Here is a 23,070-nt window from a genome sequence, read left to right as displayed (position 1 = left end):
AGAGATATAGTACTTCCTAAAGCAATATAAGTAGAAACCAAATTATTTTATTACTTTTTTCCTCAAATAGCTATAACTATAAATTTTAAGTCCAAAGCTTCAAAAATAGTCAGTGTAATCCTAGAATCCATATTTAGATGTAAAATAAGCATCTTGGTTTTTTGTAAGAGCTGATCACCCAAAATGCCAGCCAGGGAACAATAGGAATCACATTTCTAAAATTTACATTCATATAAATATGGATCAGGGAGCTAAATCTCAAGCTCCTGTCACAGAAAGAAGTTGAGCTAATGAACTGTACATCTAGGAGAAAAATCTGCTTTTGAAGTCATTTATGTATGTAAATTTCTGGATGGTACAGTGTGATAAGGCTAAACCTCGGTACCAACGGAAACAATGAGAACTCTGTGTGAAACATAACTGCTCATAAACAACCATAATTTCTATGTATTATGAGACTAATGGATGACAGAGAAATAAAGAACATGTCGCTATATAGTATGAGGCAATTTATTCCTGAATAGCTTGAAATTAGATTGTAAATGCAATCAAGTGCATTGATGTCTCCAGCTATTTGGTAACAATGTGGTGTGCTTTCCCACAGAATTGTTCATTAAAGAAAATATTAAAGTCTAGATATTTTAGTGTTATCTCAAACAAAATCAGAACATTTCTTCCAGACCATTCAAATCCTTTGTGCGCATTTTGGGATCCCTTTTAGTGCTAGAGATGAAAATTCACATCCCTCATAGAAATTTCTTCACTCTTATGGCCCATGCAATCATGGACTCAGCAGATGTATTTCTCTCAAAGGTGAATGTGACCTTCTTTGTTGATGGGATAACCAGCTCAAGGCAGCATACTTATGAGCTTTACTTATAGCAGAGTGCAGAAGCTAACACAATGCTGAGGTCCATTCCTAAGACTGTTCTCCAAAACACTGTATAGCCAGAATGCCTGGTTCTAATGCTGTCAAGCTTGAGTTCTTTAGTGCTATTTTGGTTTTTAAGCCTGCAGTGTTTTTCATTTCTGTCCTTCTAAGAGAGTTTGTGAAACTAGCCATGTTCTATCACTGTGTGTGCTCCCTAAGGCTGAATTAGCAATGTGAGTAAAACAATCATCTCTCCAATTCTCCAGTGCATTGTAGCCATGATTGAGGTTCAGGCTTTCAAAGATGAGGAATTTTATAATTTCTTTAAGCTGTTGCTGATTCCTACCCCTTCTCTAACCTCTGTAAAATTTCTATCTTCTCCTCCCCCTAGGGACCATTCCCCTAGGATGTTCCACCTGTCTTTTATATGATTTGGAAAAGGGGAAAGGTGTTTCTAAATGGGTAGCTTCTCCTGGCAACAAGGCGTAGAGTCAACACATCCCCATTTGCAGTGTAGTTACTGAGAGGGTGAGTCTACCCAAAGATGCTGTACAATTATTCTGAGCATGAGTCAGCAAAGAGGACAAGTTCCAAAATGTGTTCTTCAGCAGGCTAGTGACTGTAGCTATTTAATTCTCAAACCCAGACTTTCTGTTTGTATGCAATTGCCCATTATTATGAATAGCACCACACACTCCATTATCCTGGAAAGCAGCAAAAATCAAGTTCTCAGACTGCACAGGTCACAGTAGAGCCTCACAATAGACAAATCTATTTTTTTAATTTAGAAGTAGATATACAAATCTTTCATCAAAGTACCTCTAAGAGGGTAAAATGTCTTAAGCTTGGCTTTTTACTGGAAGTGACTTACTGGTCAAAAAAGCTTGCTACTACAAAACATGCTTTTTTAAATGTTGGCATTCACTCATTAAAACTAATGTAATTGCAGTGTGAAAAGTGTTCCCAATACTAATCATAAAACCTATTATAGGAAATGCTCATAATAGCTGCTGAAAAAACATTGTGGAGTTATTGGGAACAAGTGCATAATGTGTTTTCAATAGTCCTTTTTTGCATTCCGTTACACAATAGAAATTAAGAATGTGTTATAGAATAGTCCTCTAAAATATTAATGACTTTAATAAATCAAAGATAAATATCACCCTTGGCCCACGTATGGCAATGTTCACATATGTACATCTGACTCTACATCATCATCCTCATGGCACCATCCCACCTGTACTACCCCACTAAATATGGAGGATCAACCCTAGGTTGTTTCCCAGTTAATCATACTGGGAGAAATAAAAGGGTAGCTTATGCAATGGAGAGAATATACTGAAGGCAAGTTTAGGAGTAGTTATATGGCCCTTTTTTCCAGCTATGCAGACTTTATCATTTTTTCCCCACATTTTTTTTTCTTTCCCCTCCAGTTCAGAGGGAGGGCTCCTATCAGCATCATTTCTGTATGTACCAGTGAGAGGAACATTGAGTTTCAGCTTTCTGAGGGCTTCAATAATTGCTGTCAGTGTTATTCATTTAAGGTAATAAGGTCTAGAAAGCCTCACAGAGCGATCCTTTAAAGAGAGTTTCTCTCTACAGATTCCGTCCCAGAAGTCTGGGGAGGGCACAACTGAAAAAAAAACCCGATACTGAATAGCATTAAGTGTTTTCCCAGATGATGCCAGAAGGCAAGGGACAGATCTGTCAGCTAGACGAGAAGGGATCGATCTACATAAGTGAAACAATAAAATGGCCATCTTGAACAGAAAAAATCTAAATTTTCAAGGAAAAAAATGAAATATATATTTATCTCAGAATCTATAAATGGGTACAAAAATACTCCCAGGCTTGCTATGCTTCTATGAATTCAGCGAACTAAAACCAAAACAAAACACAAACAAACCAAAACCAAACCAACCAACCAACAGCAAAGAAAAACAACACCAAGATTTAGCTAATAGATAAGAAAGTAACTCTCAAAAAGACACAGGAGGAAGCAAACTATTCAATCCATGCTGGAAAGCTGTTTGTGGAACTCAGAGAGTACAAAGCTAATGTTGCACCCTGGAGAAGAGATTAAGTCATACATAAGAGCCCTTGTGCTTGGTTAAGAACAGAGTTCAGCTTTAAGGTCCATATCATATACATTTTCAGAGTTGGTTTCTAATAAGGTAAGAAATAACAACAAGTTTGCCTTAACTACAAAAAGCAAGCCTAATGTTTAATTACTGTTGTTTGCCAAATTGCCAGGTGAACCCATAAACTGGTTGAGGATAGGGTTCTGCAGGGCATAGTGGATGTGCATTAGTAGCAAATGAAAAAAAAACAAAACAACACAACCAAACAATGAAAATTGTGTGTGAAATAGTAACCAAACGGACAGTTGAAGTTGTTGTGGCAGGTAGTACAGCCTGTGATAGTTCCAGAAAATTCTTAAGAGTTTCATGAGAACAAACTTCATCTCAGAGCTTTAGAAAGATTTTATATCTCCTATGATCAGACCATGACATCCATGGAAGATAAGGACTTTGATATTGAACTTGTCCTCAGGGTCACATGTTTTCAGAAAAATAAAATTATTTGCTCACACAGTGATGTTGCTGAGAAGAAAATGCCCTACCAGTTTCTGTTCTGAGTAGATTTGTTTTGAGGACAGACAGTTTCATATCCAGATATATAGTCCAGACTGGTAGCAATGGCATTTATAACAGTGGGCAGATCTGCCAGGATGAGACAGATTCACCTATCCAGTCGCAGATGGTAGAAAATATTACTCACAGATGCTGCTGTATGAGAGCTTGGCTTCAGCAAGGAGTCAGGAACACTCACAGAAATGGATTTTATTAGCTACTGTGCATTTCTCCCAAGGCTGATTTACTGTGTACTAGAAGGAGGATGTAAAAGGGAAAAAATAAAAATCTTTCTCTGAAAGAATTATATATTTGATTTTAAGGAGCCTCAGTTGCTCATGACTTTCTTTTGTCAGACTGAGAAATTGTTGGATTCACAAGATCTGAGTCAAGACTCCTTCAGTGCATCTGGTGTTTCCCAGGGAGTGAACGTACTGAACTCAAAGAGTGCGGGTGGTGGGAGTGATGGCTGGAAAGAGGGAAAGCTGGGCTTCCCGCGGGTGGAGGGGAACAGATCAGCAAGCCTTTTGGAATTGCTGCTGCTGATACACGAACAGCGTTTCTCAGAGTAGACTTATGTTAGGACAAACTGCTAATACCTGACAGAAAACTCATTGGATCTCAGCATCTCATTTGGAAAGGCTTTTGTCTTGGAGAAGAGTTCTGCTTCAGAGCTGCATTGCTGCTGTGTTGCCAAGGACAGACCCCAACAGGGTCGCGATGAGTGTGCGAGGCAGATTCAGGAACCCTGGTTTAACCCGCTCACCCTGCACGCAGCATCAGTAGCTCTGTGTTTTACAGAGCTCATTGCAGCAGTGCATATCCCTTCCTCAGGTCATCTTATGGACTTTCTTTTGCTTGCCTTCCTCCTTTCTGTCTGGCAGGAGTAAGGGATGAATAATACCTGCTGCCAGTGGCAGCTGCTGTTTTGCATCTCTCCCCTTCTGTGCAGAAAAGGGCCATTCGCAATGTAACACAGGAAAAAATGCGCCAAGAGGTGTTTAAGGAAGAGCTACACTGTTCACTGGATTTCTGCTTTTATTTGTTCTAGTAATTGCCTGCCCAAAATAAAAGGTTACCAAACTTATACGTGAACTAAAATATGGATGTTAACCTGCAAGGTCAGGTGCAAGGAAGGGCAGTTAGCAGCATGATCCTGCATATGTAGTGTTAAAATGAGCTTGCTTTTGACCCTGTCAGTTAGTGGTTTATCAGTGTTACTGCTTTTAATAATATCCTTTCACTCTTTTACTTCTGATGTTGCTGTAGCAGCTTGATTAATATTTACTAGGTGCTGGTAAATCTGCATCTAATGCAACCCTCCTTTCAATATCAATATAGTCTGTATAAATTTAGAATACAGTGGCTAATTGTCTCCTGTTTATTTGTCCCAGGTAAAATGTTCACTATTTTCATTAGAAAGGTAGGGCATCATTACTGATGTTTTTGGTGTTTTTTACACGGAAATTTTAGGGTTCAATAGAGTGAGCATTTCCAACAGATTCTTTTCTCAAACACATATTTTTTACTGAAGTTAGTTGTCTTCACACCCTCATGGGGGATAGGGCAGGAGGGAAGGACACATTTTAGAACATGAGCTTCTCTGATCCTAAATTGTACCCAAGATAGGTGGGATGATTTGTCCTTTGAAGGTTTCTGTCTCTATCCACTGGCTGCTGAGAGAGGCTAGACACATAATGCTTAAACAGCCAACTTCAATAAAATAAATCTCATCAGTTAAAAAGAAAGACCAACCAAAATATGCTAGCAAAAGAGATTGCCTAGTCACTTAAGAGGGAGAAAAATTAATTTGGCTTGAGGTGTCTAAATTTCTTCTCTTTGGATTTGATTCCCCATGATTTTCTCTCCTATGTCTCTACTCATACTAGGAGCTGCACTTGGTGTGTTTCACCCAAGTCATGTTTAGAGGCATTCAAAAAGAGATTAAAAATGCATGGGTTTTTTTTTTCTACAAAGAGCAACCTCAGTAATTAACAGTCCTTTTTCAGCTTTGACTGTAACTTGGTAAATGACTAAAAGGTTAGGCATAGTTCTGTTTTCCTAAAGAAAACAAGGGACCAAGCTGTGTCTGAGAATCTCTGCTTAATATCTGCTTTCCTTTTGGCCTAATGAGGAAACACATTGCAACAGTTCCCTCTGCACCTCCCACCAAGACACATTTTCATCATTTTCATCATTTTCTGGTCCTTTATGATGATGGGAGTTGCACAGATTTAAATAACTAGTCTCAGGAAATGAAAATAATGCATCAAATCCTTTAAGTCATTCTGATTTCTAGCCGTAGTTCTATACTTAGTTTACTCCAAATGATTTATAATATAAAATAAACTAGCAGACTAGCTGAGAGTGGTGCACAATATTGCAGAAGCGTTCCTCTTACATGATTTCAAATTGTATTCATTTTTATCATTTCTTTAAGCTTAATAGGAATTCAATGCAAATACAATTTATTCTAGGCTGGAGTACCAGCCTTGCCTGTATTAAGATTAGCTGACACTTCTGGCTTTGTAATGCATTTTCAAAATCCTAACAAGTTTATCAAATTGAAATGAAATAATCACAACTTTATTAAGCTGTTCAGGCTTAATATTTTTGAATATTTCATTTGGATTAAAACAACTGTTTCTGAGAATCAGAACTAGGGAAAAATACGTGGTTTTGTACATGTTAAAGCAATTTGGTAATATCTTTTGAATATTGGGTGAGTGTTCCTTCGTAATAGAGGTATATATGAATTTAAAAAAACATGAACATAGGCACAAGAAGACTGACAGGAAGTTAATTGAAGCCTGATACTTGAACATGTTTGCAACTTTACAACTGAAATAATGTGTTTGCAGTGTATTTATTTCTGTCTTGCTATCTGTGTAACAGTAGAAAAAATATAGAGATTGCATGCAGCTATATGAAACTGTAATACATGGTTTGGACTGTTCTTTTCATTAGCAAATCTAACTTTTTTTCTGAACCTAAAATTTATACAAAATTAAAAACGTGTTTTAAGTTGCATGTGCATAAAAGCCTCTAACTTCAGCAATATAGAAAAAATACATTGTCCCTTTCTGCTTCCTGGGTAACAGAGGCAAATGTTAAACAGACACACAAAACCCCTCAAAAATTAACTTAGCTTTTGATACCTTGCAAATGTGTTTTCCACATCCAAGAAGGTTATGAAAAAGTGAACACTGTAAATCTTAATGAAAACTAAATTCCTTTTTGACTCCTGCTGCTCTGCAAGATACAATTGTGTACACATACACAGGCATGTCGCAAGAAGAGCCAGAGGCCACAGATGCATTTGCAAAGAGCAAGTTTTATTTTAGTTACCTCTCTACTGGGGGATCTTCGAAGCCACACCTGAGCTCCCAGGCAGAGGTGACACAGGTGGGGACGCAGGTGCTGGTCAGTTCAGCCCTGCTGGAAGATCACTGGGCCTGCTGAGCTCGCCCCTATTTCAAGGCTTCAGGCAGGCGCAGGCTCCCACTCTTTCTCACAACAAAGCAGGAATCTCAGACATAGTGATAAGGTGCCTGGAGTTTCTCACAGGCCTGTGTTATCTAACACAGAGGTTCTACTCATCAAGCACACGAGGTCAGTAGAACAATTAGTGTGATGTATGTGCTTTTTCTACAGACAGGTGCAAGTCACTTGAACGTATTTACATTTAACTGACCTCCTCGCCAAATCTTCCGCTATATCCCCATACAGCAATGAACGTTTTTACACATTTGCATACGGCAACACAATTGTGGCATGCTAGAATATATTTTTTCATTTTCCAGGAGTTTACATTAGACCTGGACTTCAATATTAATATTTAAGAGTCTTCCCATTTTCCTTTTAGAAGTCAGAGTGCACTTTAGATACTTCTAACAAATATGAAACAAACTAAAATAATTTTGTGTCTTATTGCTTTCATCTTTTGATATTTCTGAAACTTTTCTTTGTTCATTGTTAAAAACCCTTTTTATTAGCAACCTATGTTTTTCTCCCTATATAGGAATAAAGCTGTACAGGGATCTACCTATGGCTCATGGGAATCTCTTCCCTTCATTTTTCCTTTTTTTTGTCTCTCCAGATCATTAAAGACCAGAAGCTACTGGTGATAGTTGGAGGGATGCTACTGATTGATCTTTGCATCTTGATTTGCTGGCAGGTTGTGGATCCTTTGAGAAGGACAGTGGAAAAGTATAACATGGAGGTATGTCCTCAAGCCCAATTAGTACTTCTGGCTGCATATCAGTATCTACAGCTTTCTGTAGACCAAGCTAAAGATGCACTACGCTATATGAAAGCAGATCAAGCTGTGTATTTGGGAGGAAGAAAGGTTCTGTTTTTTAAAAGCACATAGAAATGAAATTACTGCAACCAACAGAAATTGTATCTGTAGTTGAAGGTGCCACGTTTGTGTCACTTGTGAGAAATTTTAGAAGAAAGTGTTGTAAACACAGGAGAGTCCTCTGCTAAGACTCTCTAGCAGTCTGTTGCAATAAATAATAGATTATCAAACCCATTAGCAGATTTCAGCAAGAGCTTATTCAAGATAAGTGCAGGAGAGGTCACTGCTTAGACTGCATTCTTTGTGGAGATGTTCAGGAATAATGTTACCTACTGCTATATTTGTTTTCAGTAATAGCATGTGCATACACACATACTGATGGTTCCTATTTTAATGTCATTCCCAGAAAGGTCATGCCAGAGATTTTGACAGGGTGGAGGTAATAGCTTAGTAATAGCTTACTGTCTCTTGTAGAAGATTTCCAGCATTCTGGTAGGTTTCTAGACAAACTGACAGCAAGAAACATGGCAGTAACAATGCAGAACTAGAAAAAAAAATCTATCTGTATGCAGATTAGCAGTGTTTGAGAGTTTATTACCTCCAACATGGAAACTGATGATATCTGAGAACTAGATAATATGAGGTCAATCTAGAATTGTTACTCTGTTCTCCAATGCTTGGCAATTATTATGAGAAAGAATGGCAGTATTATGACATTAAAAATTGCAAGAAAACAAGATATTTTATTCCATTGGGTTTACCATGTTCTTACTTTGCAGTATGGCTCTGGAATTTTATTATTAGAAGTTTTTACTTTCTATTTGAATGTAATTTGTAGGAGATATCTTAGGATGATGCGTCCTAAACTGCACAGGGTGCCTTTCATGAAATCGCTTCAGAGTCTGAAAAGATACCTCTTGGTCATTCTCTAGAGTTTGAACTTTTTTTGTTTTTTAGTGAGACTCTGCAGTTATTGCAATTGTTAATTAAAAAAAAATATGAAAAAATATAACTGGAATTTGTCTTATGGAGACACTTCTGCTGTATGTTTGTAGAGCTTGAAACAATAGCAGCTTGTCAATAGACTTGTTTACTTCATTTCAGTCCAACTGCATTGCAACTGATATTTCAGTTATCGGTGTTCTTAACTGTTTCATTGCTGGTATAAAACTAAATATAATATGATGAGTAATAACAAAATCCAGCTGAAATAATGCTCATGTCAGTGCTGTGGGTGAACGAGTTAGACAGACTTTTACTTTTTTGCCTTATCAGAGGGAAGCCATAACTAAAGATTCTGATATCTTGTCTTAGCAGAATCACTCAAGTTAAATTTTTACAGACAGCAACAGTGACTGTGAAGTTATCAAACCATAAATACCAGATGTTTGAAAAATAATGTTTATTCAAGTTTTAAATTGTTGCAGTTTCCATCTGAACCTATCAGTGAATATTCTTTGGTTGTGTAATGTATACCACTAAAAACTTAGTGTGATTGTTCCATGCTGAGTACTGTGTAGACCATGGGGCTGCACACCAGTTGCCTGAACTTTGTATCAGAACAGGAATTCTCTGGAAACTACGTAAGCCCATGCAAACTGACATTAACTGAATGCACACATGTGAATTTGTAATATTTTGAACACTCATCATAGAATTGACTTAAACTTGCTGTTATAGCTCTTTGCTAATACTATAAGTTATGCAGAATGTTTTCTTAAGCTAATGGATTTGGGGAGGGAAGGAAATGAAAGTATTATACAAGGAAATTAAAATACTGGACATATGTTTTTGTCTTATATAAGCAGTGAGGTGAACTGCAATTTGCTTTCCTGACGCAGACCTCTTCAGGTCTCAGAAATTCCTTTGTAAAAGCAAATGACAATTGTGTGTGTTCTTTTTAAAAATGATTTTAGTTTTCCTTTTTTTTTTTTTTTTTTAAAATAGGGTTTTTAAATGCATTCCATAGTGATTAATTCTTTAGTAGAGCTTGCCTCAGCAGGTATTGTCTTTTGTGTGTTTGAAAAGTACTTACCACAAAGTAAACACTACTGGAAGCAAGTTTCTGTTTTATTTCAAGAATATTGTGTCACATATACTCCTTGACCCACTTGCTTCTATGGAATCATTTTAAAGGGATATTTGGTCTCAGTTAAAATTGATCCAAATGAGAGAGACTAGGCTCCAAACTTATGAATGCAATCAGTCATTCTAGCTAATGAACCATTCGAGTGCTGTTTTAACTATGAATACTCATCAGCTTCCTATGTGAAAGTTTTGCATTTGGCCTCTATTGGGTGGTCCTCTGTTAACTATGTCTTCTTAAACATGTCAACCAAAGTAACCAAGATGAGGAGCCTAAAAACTGACAATGTCCTTTGCTGTTTGGCAATATTCATGAAATAGTTCATTTGAACACCAACAACAGCAAATTATCAAGACCTTCTTAAAAATCCAGACTCCTTTTCTGGAATTGTATGTAAAGTCAAACTATCCATGCCTTAAAAGCTGAGGACAGGCAGTCCACATCTAAAAGCACAAAGGCATGTGAAGGTGCTTGTGGTGACTCTCTGTCTCTGACAGAAGGAAGAAATCAGGTGGGATGTTTGGTCTGTCAAGTTTTCAGACTGGTCTCTGGCATCCTGACCCTAGATGTCAGGTTTCCTTGTGAAAAACACATCTCTGGCTGCTATAAGACATCATGATAAAAGTTTTAATGAATTGAGCCCTGAAATATCCAGATCCTCCAACCATCAATAGGTCAGTTTTTTGGTATATGACATTACAGACAACAAAATCATTGGATAAAAGCAAATAGATTACAGATAAAGTCAGGAACCACTTTAAAATTTCCTTTCCTGTATGCTGATCTCTGAGAGAACACTAAGGTTCCTCCTACGTACACTTTATACAGATACTGTAGGCTTGATTCTTGCATAACGCAAAAGCTTTTTCTGACATAAAATGCTTCTCAACTTCATGCAGTAGTGTAAAAAATGCAAATTAATCCATAAAATTACCTCTATTCATCTGTTTTGCATGTTGTATCAGGTGTAGTATTTCTCCTTTTGCTAATGCTTCAGACTGGTGAAGAGACCTATCATGTTTTTACTCACTAGCTTCTTCCTAGGCTAAATTTGGAATTTGTTTTTTTCATTGTAATTCACCTTTTTTTGTCATAATCAAAATTTTCTGCAGATACGATCTGATCTCGACAAGGTTTGTGCAAGACTAAGTTACTCCAGGTCATGTGAACCAGGGCACATCCTCCCTCACCATCCCACTGGGTTCTTGGGTTCAACAGGCCATGAGGAGTTACAGTGCTTCTGCCTATACAGCTGTGGAAGAGCTTTTGCCCCAGTAGCAACACTCTACCACTTTTCCCAACTGTCTGGATTTTGTCCTGGTTTCTTAAGAAGGCAATTCTGATGTGTAAGGGTGCCCTGTGTGATTTTTCCTACTGCCTAATATAATAAACTTTGCCAGATTCAGTCCAACCTGACTGAGCAGATACAGCTCTCAAGGACATAGCACTGCTACAGATTTGATGGAAACAGCCAACTGCATGGAAGAGAAGCTCTGGTAGTTTGTCTCTCCCTTAGAAAACGGTGTCAGAGTGAGTTTACTCCTCTGCCTAAAACCAAACGATATAAATGACCTGCTATAAGGGAGCTCTATGCTTAATTAGACACAAAGAATCCAGCCACAAGATGAAAGTACATAAGAAACCAGTTTGCTCTAATTTCAGTTGCTGACCAATACACCTGTACTGGAAGGAAACCAGTCTCAAACAGCAAAATCCTTTTACAAAGTGGAATCTGTTCTCCATGTGCAATAGCCATGTCATAATTCAATTACGTACCTATTACAGTTCAGTAAGTCTGTTTCTAGATATTCATTCAAACTCACCTCTCCCTCCTAGTACAATGGTGTAGTGATTCTTTTAGCTTGAAATCCTCTGACTGGCTTGTCTTCTCCCAACACAAATATCTGTGACACATATTGCATCACTGGGGCTTTGGAAGGTAACCAATAATAATGTTTAATAAATATATTTATGAAATGTATTACTTGTACACTAGAGGGAATGAACTAGCTTTTATAGTTCCTAAGGTGTGCTAGACTCAAGAAAAGTAATACTTTGCATACTAGATGCCAGTATCTCTTCTAGAATTTTAAAACCTGCAGTAACCTTTGCATTCCTTGATATCTTAGTACCAGTTATATAATTATCTTTGTGATGTTTCCTCTTATGCAACCTTATGATATCATCATCAGTATTTAAAAATATACTTCATTCTGATATCTGGTATACCAGTATTTAAAGTTTTACACTGAATTGTCCTGTGATGGTAATAAAGACGAAATGGGGGCTGGGGGGGGGGGGGGGAGTGCCGTTTTAGAAGATACAGAAGAGAAAACCAAAAACCAGACCAGTGAGACAGCACCCTATTTGAGCTTCTAGTGCTCATATACAAATAAAATGTGGAAACTAAAAACATCCAACTTTATGTGAGGATGTTGCTATAATAAAAACATCAATTTGCAGGAAAGATTGAGTAGGCCATGGCAGTGGCATTATAGCGCAGTCTGTTAAAGAAAACATGGAGTGAAGTCAGATTAACAAATTAATCATTTCAGTGAGTGAGGAAGAATACCTATGCATTCCAAGTGCTATTGGACACATACTACTAAGCAACAAGCTAGAAAGTCAGCTCTGACTGATATGTTGAGGGAGTCATAAACACTGCAAGAGCAAAAAATGCCTGTGCAAACTGGGCAAATGTGCTGCTCAGACTAATTCACTTAGGAGCGGTGACTGCTTTGTAATTCAACAGAGAATCCACAAAGAGAGAATTAACCCTTGATTTCATTCTGAATAGCATACATCTGTTTAATAGTGTTGATAGCTGAAGGACTTTTCTGTGGCTGCAAATACATCATTCTTATCTTTGATAGCTTTGAAGAAGCAACAACCAAAAAAGATCAGTAGAGTGGTACTCAACGTCAGAAAGGGGAACAACGTGAAACTGAGGAAGCCTCTTAAAGAGACACTAAAAAGGACACTGTAGAGTGTTAAATCTTTGCAGGTGGTCTAGACAGTATTAAGAATATCTTATTGGAGACACAGAGTAAATGCATGTCTCACATCAAGTAAGACTTGAAAAAGAAGAGACTCAGCATGACGAAACAGCAGGAGGCCATCCTTCAAAAAACCAAAGTTGTATCCAAATGAGGAAAGCTGAAGGGATCATAAAGTCTGGTAAGTTAAATGTGCAACACAATAAAGCAGTCTAAAAAAATTCTTGCAAAAGGCAAAAGAATGAATAATACATCTTTCTCTAAATATCAGTAGCAGGAAGTTTTCCGGGGAATCTTTGGGGACAATATTTAATCAGAATATGAGAGCATTACTTGCAGAAAACAAAGCCACATAGAATGGTTAAATGATTGCTTTGCTGCTGTGTTCAGCAAAATTCTTTTTAAAAGAGTTTGTGTAGATTACTACACTAGAACCCTTCTGATGAACTGACTGAGGAGTGACTGGAGTTGCTGGTAGGAATAGAGAAACTGATCAGAAATAAATCAGTGGAAACAGATTATATTCACTTAGGCTTTCTAAGGCAATTCAAAGGAGTCATAGTCAAACTACTGACAACAGTATGTAATCATTAGCTCAGAACTGCTTTGATATCTGCATGAAAATTTGCAAATGTCTTGCCATGTTTTCAGGACAGAGTGGAAACATCAAACTTGTAAGTTAATATCTGTAGCAGGCCAATTTATAAAAAATTATAATCAGGAATAGAATTAGAAATAAATATGCTACATTGAGGAAGAGTTGACATGGCACTTGTAAGTAACAAATTATTCAAAAACTCAGTGAAGTCCTTTGAAGAATCCAGCAGGCATGTGAACAGAAGCTGACACAGCCTGCTAGGTCTCCAAAAAGAACTCAGCAATTTCTTTCATCAAAGGCTCTCATGAAAATGAAATAGCCATGGAATAAGAGAAAAGCCCTGAAATGGGTATGAAATTCCTTAGAAAAATGAAATAGAATTAAGGAACAAATAAAAGTTCATTTCATGCGAAAGAGGGATGTGACCTGTAGAGGCCTTCAGGACAAGTGCCAGTCTCTGTACTGAGACCTGTGTAGTTCAGTGGAAGAGGAAGTGAATGACAAGATGACAAAATTTTACTGGTTATAGTAAGTTATTTCAGAAAATAAAAATTAGGGCTGATTGTGAAGAATTCAGGTGAACATTGTGAAGATCAACATCAAGTGAAATGGTCCTTCCTGATTGCAGCTGCAACAAGAAACCTAGAGATTCTTATCTTCTTTGTTATGCAGTCTTGCTGATAAAGAGGAAGGCAAGATTATAGATTTTGTTTTTAAGGTCTGCTGGAGGAAACCCATAAATAGACTAGGTAGATTCAGTACATCTTACATGTCTTTGAATAAGACAGAATAAGCCTGACTTAAAAAAATTGCAACTGCTTAAGTTAATCATTCACATAACTAACCCAGAACAAAATCACAATGTTAGCTAGCTTGACACAACTCTGAGCACCCAGAGATGTTGAGTATACTTGAAGTGGATGGATGCAACTGCAACAAGACTGGAGGAATAAATGTTCTTCCTGGTATCTGATTGTCTTTTCTGTGAGACTGTTCCTGGTGCAGTACCCGAAGGAATGAATATTCCAGAGATATTATTTGGACTGTATGCAAATTCAACTGAATATATGATTCTAGAAGTTTCTCACAGTAGTAATGTGAGGCCACTGATAAGCGAGAGTTCTAGGAACATAACTAAGATGTGATACAAAGAAAACTCAGGAAGGAGTTCATAAAAGGGTAAAAGTATGTCCAAGGTGAGTATGGTTATGTACCCTGATAAACTAGTTAGCTAAAACCAAAGAACATCAAATATAAAACTTTTTTTTATTATAGTCTTTTGTCTTATGAAATGGATTTGTCTCTACATTTTTAAGCAAAAGATACATGAAAATTTGGATTCAGCTGCACAGATGTAGATCAAGTATAATTTTCATAGAATCATAGAACAGTTTAAGTTGGAAAAGACCTTCAAGATCATCAAATCCAACAATTAATCTAGCAATGCCAAGTCCACAACTAAGCCATGTCTCTAAGCACCACATCTACACGTCTTTTAAACACCTCAGGGATGGTGACTTCCCTGGGCAGCCTGTTCCAATGCCTGACAACACCCAAAATGAATAATTTTTTTCCTAATATCCAATCTAAACCTCCACTGGTGTGACTTGAGGCCATTTCCTCTTGTCCTTTCACTTCTTAGCTGGGAGAAGAGACCTCATTTACAACCTCCTTTCAGATAGCTGTAAAGAGCAATATGGTCTCCCCTCGACCTCCTTTTCTCCAGGCTAAACAACCCCAGTTCCCTCAGCTGCTCCTCATCAGACTTCTCCTCTAGACCCTTCACCAGATTTTTCTCCAGACCCTTCACCAGCTTCATTGCTTTTGGAGACACTCCAGCACCTCAATGTCGTTCTTGTAGAGAGGGGCACAAAACTGGACACAGGATTTGAAGTGCAGCCTCACCAGTGCTGAATACAGGGGCATGATGAATTCCATAGTCGTGCTTACCATGCTATTCCTGATACAAGCCAGGATGCTATTGGCCTTCTTGGCCACCTGAGCACACTGCTGGCTCATATTCAGCCATCTGTCAATCAACACCCCCAGGTCCTTTTCCACCAGACAGCTTTCCAGCCACTCTTCCCTGAGCCTGTAGCATTGCCTGGGGTTGTTGTGACCCAAGTGCAGGACTCGGCACTTGGCCCTGTTAAACCTCAAGCTGTTGCCCTCAGCCCAATGATCCAGCTGATACAGATCCCTCTGTGGAGTCTTCCTACCCTCCAGGAGATCAACACTTTCATCCAACCTGGTGTCATCTGCAATCTTACTGAGGGTGCACTCGATCCCCTCGTGCAGATCATTTATAAAAATTCTGAACAGAACCAGCCCCAATACTGAACCCTGGGGAACACTACGTGGGCCTGGCCACTGACTGGATTTGGTTCCATTCACCACGAATCTTTGGGCCCAGATATTCATATAGTTTTTTTACCCAGCAAAGACTATGCCTGTCCAGTCCATGAGCAGCCATTTTCTCCAGGAGAATGCTGTGAGCACCAGTGTCAAACTCTTTACTAGTATAACATCCAAGTAGACACCGTCCACAGCCTCTCCCTCATCCACTAAGTGGGTCACCTTGTTATAGAAGATCAAGTTGGTCAAGCAGGACCTGCCTTTCATAAAGATTAGTTGCCTGCCTGCTTTTCCAGGGCTATTTCATATTCTTTAATTATTTTTTTTTCATTTTTTTCTTTAATATGCATCTTCAGTCATGACACATTTACTGTAAGAACTGGAAAAAACTCTGGTCCAACATTATATACAGAGAAAGGGGTGTATATGTGTTTGTACACACAAGATAAAAATGTAGAAGTAACATAGATCTGGAATTAGTAAAGATGTCTGGCTCACATTCACTGCTTATGTAGATTTGTGCAGATTCTTTGCTGGTTTGAAACAATCAGATCATATTCTTTTCTCTTTCTGCATATGTATACATGCAGAAACAGATGTATTTAGGGGGTGTTGTTTATATTGTGTTGTTAGGCTATTCAGTCAGCTAACAGCTGGATTAGAGGAAACTTTGTCAAACATGCATTATGAAATGAAGACTATAATTGGGTGAAGTAGTTTCTGGGGGTGTTCAGACTAATGCAGGTTAGAGGTTGTTAGTCAATTTGCTCTCTAAATACCATTACGCCCATCTGTTTCCCCTACTATTTTTTAAATAAATTTAATTTCTTTCCTTCCAATTTGAAATATTACAGACTGAGGGAGCCAAATGTCTCCTGAAATCTGTAGCCTGCTTTCAAACCCTGCCATTCTAGCTCGCAGCAGGCGGCCCACCAGCAATAGCTGAAACCAAGAACTCTTATGTGCATCTGCTGGGACCCACTGGTGGCTGGCAACCGTACCAGAGAGAAGGAAAATGAATGGCCATTAGAGTCAGCTCTAAACCTTCTGCCAGCACAGAGGATCTAGAACAGATCCAAAGAATGGGTAAATATTAAAGAGCAAAAGCCGGTTTACTTCTCATTCTCGTTTGACATCAGTTTCCAAGGAAACGGAACAAAACGTGAGAACTGGGAGCCAGCAGCTGAGATTGACTCAGCTGGTGGCTAGTCCTGCTTCTGTTCCCATGGAAACACATATCAAACTGGCAAAAATAAAGAAATAGGGCAGGGTCAGTTCCAAAATGGCAGGATGAATGGCTGCCGCTTTGTCTGCTTAAGAAGATGAGGCTTGCTGATATTTATTCCTCTTCAGTAAGCAATTCCAATTTTAGTTCTGGCTCCATTATTCATTTCCCAATAAATGCAACTTTCCAATCTCAGGAACGTAGGAACCACTGTTCTTCACGAGACTTCTAATTTGTCTTGTTCAGCAGCTTGTTTGCAACAATGATACAATGACACAAATACTTTCACAGGTAGATCCTAGAAATGTGTAGTGCACCTGTCACACTTAAATTTTCAACCATGGTTCAAATTGAGCAGTGACTTCAAATGTACTGTTGTGTATATCTGAGAACTGTTTTATACACTCATTATTCAAATACTTTTGTTATTCCCATAAACATCAGTTGTTTTTGACTCTTGCTAAGTTTTCCCAGTACAGTGTAACGTCTAGTTAGGCACTGTGTGAAGAGCTTCCATTTTAAGTTTTGAAAATGTTGCTTTTCAGTCCCACTAAACATACATTATTCTTCTAGGAAAAGAAAATAATTGAATCTTCCATATCTACTTTTGCAGTACCATGCATTACTATATAACTGTATGTTTACTATAAAACCTTATTTTCCTCTTATCTTTGGTAGACAGTGACAATCTTATTAAGCACTTTTTCCTATGACATAGAAACTCTAAAGCATCTTTTTATATTTAAGATGACTAATGTTGCATATTTTAGAAGATCTGTGTAATGGTTTTATCTATTATTCATCCTGTTCCTTATGTTTAGTGTATTTCATTGATGTTCACCATTAAAAAGAATTTTGGACTTGACTGTCAAAGTGGTTCCCAGGTCATTTTCAGGCACTACGACCCCAAGAAAATGTATTAATAGTTCTACTGTTTTCAGGTGAAAATGGCTTTACAGTTACTGAAATCAAATTACCTTTGTCATCATATGGCCTACTCAGCTACTCTCCTCACAAATCTTTAGACTCAATTAGCCTCAAAATTTTTGTCTGCATATTTTCCTTCTTGTGCTGTTGAGAAACACTGATTTTAGTATGGGATTATGGTTCTTAGAGTGGAAGTATAACTCTGGAACATGGAAGCATGGTACTATTTGTTTGGGTTTTTTTTTTTGTTTGGTAGGTTTGGTTTTTTTTGAGGGGGGGTTGTTGTTGTTTTTAAATGTATAATTATTCTTACTTGTGTTCTGTTACATAGTCACACTTCTGGCATGTTGCTGCTGCTTTGTGAACACTTTGCTGTAGGTGCTCCAGTTCTGAAGACTCAACTACCAGAGGTACCCAACAAGAGCCAACCAATTTCCACCGCATTTGGCAATTCAGACTATTGTTCTCCTTTTGAGATTTCAAGGTGTAACCCCCCCTAAGAGAAACAGACTATGGCAGGAACGGATATCAGATGGCAGGTACATAACACGAGTAAAGTCATTACATATGTGTGGATTAGAAGCAGCCGTTTACCACTTTTGGTAACAACACTAATGAGATTGCTGTGTATAGTGTGAGACTACCAATAAATGATTCACAGCCTAATCATTGTTAAAAGCAACAGACATATCATCTATCAGTGATACCTGGCTGGTTCACACAGCAGGCACTATGCCAATTTTGTTCATTCACTGAGGAGATTCAGTATATGATAGACCCAGTGGCACTTCTTCACTTTAAACTTCAAATACATAGGATACATTCATTCAGATTTGCTCTTCTGAAGGCTGAAGACAGAGTCAAAGTTGACATTGATTTTATGCTCCCTTATGAGACTGCAAACAGCTACAGAGTTGCTATAGGACAACACTGATGTTTTTTGGCAGTCAGGAGCTGACTACCAAATAGCAATATACCTGGCTTTAGGATATTTCAGCATTCATTCAGCAGTGCCACACTTGCAAGGGCTTAGGAGCTCATCTGCTCACATGCTTTCCTTGTGTAGATGTATTATAAGCCAGCCAGGAACATTTTTGCTCTTTTGTCAATGATTTGAGTTGTTCTTAGTTTCAGAAGCAAGAAAAGCAAGGAAACTCTCCCTCCATCAAATGCCAAAGCCTGTTTATGAAAAACTTCCAGAAAACAGACTCCATGAACTGATTAATGTTCCTCATTGCATCCTATCCTGGACATTCAAAGCTCAGCCCTTTCTAGCCCTGTAGCATTTCTGTTTTGTTTTCTGGAAGCAACCGCCACTGTACAGAGAAAGACAGACTTTAATGCTTATGTTAGGAAACAGATGCTGATGCAGATGAAATGACACATAATGAATTACTCCAAGAATATGTTGAGGCTACAATAAAGACCAGTGGATTCCTTTTACTAGACTTCTCTGAAGATAGCAAGATGCTTATTTTGGGGAAGAATATTCCCTTGTTCCTTCAAATGTTTAATAGGCTGATACTGAAAAGATACACCCTGGTCATCCTGATACTCCTTTAAAGCCGCACCTTTAGTCACGAGCCATCCTATGGAGCAGGCAAGCCTCAGGTTATATTATAGTGATTATAGTCAGCATCATTCACCTGGAATGTCCTGAGTTATGGCCAAGACATTGTACTGAAACACATTAATGGCAGCGGTGGATTAGTCCTGCTGTCACTGAGGAGAAGCAAGCCATCTAGTCACCTGCCACAAGGTCTTTATGCAGTGCTTGACCATGAAGTAATGCTCTCATCTAAAAGATGCACCCTAGCTTTGCACTATAACCACTTCAGTGCTGCTTAAACTTCAAAGGTACTGATGTACTTTTACTTAGAGACAAAGTGCCACATAGAGCAATTCTGTTTCTGGCACACACAGGGAGATGCTTGGTGTGCCAGCTAGGTGGCATGGACACACACAGGTGAAAAGCAGATGGCAGACTGCTGGAAACTTAACCTGTGTAAAAGAGACTTTATGCTAGTGGGGAGAGGGCCTGAAGGAGAACTTCCATGCACAAAGCCATCCTCTTTATGTCTGTGCACTGCAGGTCATTTCTCTTCTGTATTTATTTCTTCTGGATTCCTCAGTGTTGTTAAGCACTCTTACAGAGCAGCATTCGTAAGTAATACTATACCATATCTGTACCCAAACCTTGAAGACTCTGTATCACTGTCATGGAGGCACCCCGAGGTTAGTTTAAGGGACAACAGGATCCAAAACAACTTTTATTAAATGAGTGAGAAACAGGGTTGTAGCACTCCAGAAGTGACTCAAATACAGGTTTGGATATCAGTTGAGGAAAATTATTAAGGGGCAGCAACTAATACAACAGGCGGTCCACAGAGTGCATGCACGTGGCTTCACCAAAACAATGCCGGAACCATCTGGACAGCGGGAGGAGCACACACTTGCCTGAACACGGTGCGGGACTATTTTTAAAGAGATACACGTACTCATAGTGAGTACGGAAAGTGTATACTCGCAATTCTGCGAGGGTAAATTTATAATACACTCGCAATCCTGCGAGGGTTAATTTACTTACACGTGCAAATGTGCACGGAATATTACACGTGCTTATGTGGAAGCATAGGAGGAAAATACACCCGCGATTATGCGAGCATTAATTTTACACATGCTAATATTGAGCATGGAAAGTTACGCGTGCAAATGTGCACGGAAAGTATAAATATACTCGTAATCCTGCGAGAAGTTTTACTCACACCCATGGTGGCAAGGCAAGCGGAGTCTCCATCCTGGGGAGAGGGGCTCTCGGCGGCAGCATCTCGCTCGTGCTCCAAGAGACCCGCGACAATGGGCGGAGTCTTGACGAGAGTCCCATCTATAGGCTGATCAGACCTGACTGTAGGCATTCCAGACGCTTCTCTGCACCCCCACACCATGTGTGGGGTGCCCCTGAAACCTCCAAACATCCCCCACACTGACCGCAGACGCCCAGCGGCTCACTGGCGCCTCGGCACTCCCTTCTCCTAATGGCCCTGGCCAGGATGCTCTGGGGCCAAACAAAAGAGGCTGTTAGCCTCAAGCAGCAGAGAGGGAGGGAGATGTGCCTACTCCTTCCATACTGAAGGAGGGAGGGGGAGAGAGGGGGGTTTGCATCCTGCCACACCCACCCTGGCAAAGCAATGCAGTCGTAGTTGTCTATACCTTATCATCTACAAAACACCAGTACAATATATTTGGACATGAAAATACATTTATTTTGAAAACCATTTAAAAAACCTCCTAGTACTAGTACAGGATATTTACTGCAAGTGCCTTAGGCCTTTCTCTACTTGGGTTTCCCATACAGTAGTAAATGCCTATATTTTATGCATGTAAAGATTGTTTCCCTTTAGAGGATGAAGTTGTTTCTTCTCTGATAAGCATAGTCTAAAAATTCAAGCATATATTTCATATGTGAGAGGAAGCTTTTTTGGAATCTGCCAAACACTAGAATGAACTTTTCTACAAAAATTGCAGATTATCACAAATCTACTCACTGCTACAACAGCAAGGGTTGTTTTTGATTTAGCTTTCTCCAGCATCAATATCCATCAGAATATGTTTACGCATATGTACTTTTATTTTAAAACATCCTGCTGTATGTTCTTCTCTCCCTGGAGAAAAGACAAGAAACACGTAATAGCTGTTAACCACATTGTTAATGGGACCAATATGCATTTAGCGATGCTTCAGTGACATATATATATTCTTAAAAGCTATAAAAGTTGGGGCTTTTTTTTTAATAATGGCCTGAATCACCCTAAAGTCTACTTTCCAAACTTTGTTCTTCTACATCCAGAAGCTGCATCTGTACTCTGTGAAATGTATACCTTCCTTCTGTGCTTTTCTACCCTCCTGTAGTGCTTCCTCCTACCCATGTTCATAAACTCTCATGCTCACCAAATCTTACCTCATGCTCACTTTCCCTACCATAACCTGCAGGTCAGTGATAAAACTGGCTGTGTGAAAGGACAGAAGACTTCTGGTCAGCACATTTTTATATCAGAACCTGCCTGTGAGCAGCTATCAAAGACTGGCAAGGACCTGACTGCAGGCGGCCATGGCTTAGGTACCACCGGGCTGATGCTGACATGCCTGTGGACAGTCGGCTCAAGGCTTCCCAGTAAGATCTGATTTAATGGCTTGGGGTAAGCAGCAAGTATAAATGTTTGCTAATGTAATTATGTGGAAGTGGTGGAGCGAGTTCCTGGTGGGGGAGGATGGGATGAGGCCTAAGGTGAAAGTCATGCAGAATTTGGGAAGGCAATTGTGCCCAAAGGAAAGTGAGAAGAGTCAGAGAGATTTGGAGGTGACAGAGGAAAACTGGGCTTGCCACTGTCACTCTTTGTATGCACAAGAGATGTGGAAAAAGTGCCTCATAAATGGGTAGACCCACTCCCCATAACTGTAGCTGCCTAGCAACCTTCCTTCTCCTTCTCCTTCTCCTTCTCCTTCTCCTTCTCCTTCTCCTTCTCCTTCTCCTTCTCCTTCTCCTTCTCCTTCTCCTTCTCCTTCTCCTTCTCCTTCTCCTTCTCCTTCTCCTTCTCCTTCTCCTTCTCCTTCTCCTTCTCCTTCCCCTTCCCCTTCCCCTTCCCCTTCCCCTCCTCCTTCCCCTTCTTCTCCTTTTTTGGTGGTAGTCTATGCGGCACACTTTGTCTCCTCTTTGCATAGGTTAGGTAGGCAGCAAGAGTACTGCACCTCACAGGAGTTGTTCTGTGACCTGTAGCAGCCTGCTTATAAGTCTGGGTCTAAGTCCATCCCAGTGTGAGGACAGTCATCTCACACCTTGCACAAGTGCTTCTGTGTGTTCCTACACATCGTTCTCTTACCATGTCCCATAAAGCCTTTAAAAAGTAGGAGCAGCAGTTACTGGCTTAACCTTCTGCCGTAAAAGTAATTTACATGAAAAGACTATGTATTTTTGTTAGTTTTTGTCAAGCTACATCTCTTGTTAGTTTATTTTTAACAGTTAAACAACAATATTATACCTGGGCATACATTTTGTAATGAATACTTAATATATCACTTTAT

At 39.1% G+C, this 23,070-nt stretch overlaps 1 protein-coding gene across 2 annotated transcripts in view; it reads left to right on the top strand.

Annotated features, from left to right (window-relative positions):
* GABBR2 (gamma-aminobutyric acid type B receptor subunit 2) overlaps positions 1 to 23,070 on the top strand; it is a 490,383-nt gene that overhangs the window by 342,764 nt on the left and 124,549 nt on the right. For both annotated transcript variants that reach the window (XM_071804339.1, XM_065832356.2), the window contains one exon: positions 7,604 to 7,726. In XM_071804339.1, the coding sequence (XP_071660440.1) occupies positions 7,604 to 7,726 (123 nt within the window). The remainder of the gene's footprint in view (positions 1 to 7,603; positions 7,727 to 23,070) is intronic.

This window comes from Patagioenas fasciata, chromosome 2 (genome assembly GCF_037038585.1).
Source record: "Patagioenas fasciata isolate bPatFas1 chromosome 2, bPatFas1.hap1, whole genome shotgun sequence".
NCBI classification, from domain to species: Eukaryota; Metazoa; Chordata; class Aves; order Columbiformes; family Columbidae; genus Patagioenas; species Patagioenas fasciata.
This window is presented reverse-complemented; position numbering and strand designations above follow the sequence as displayed.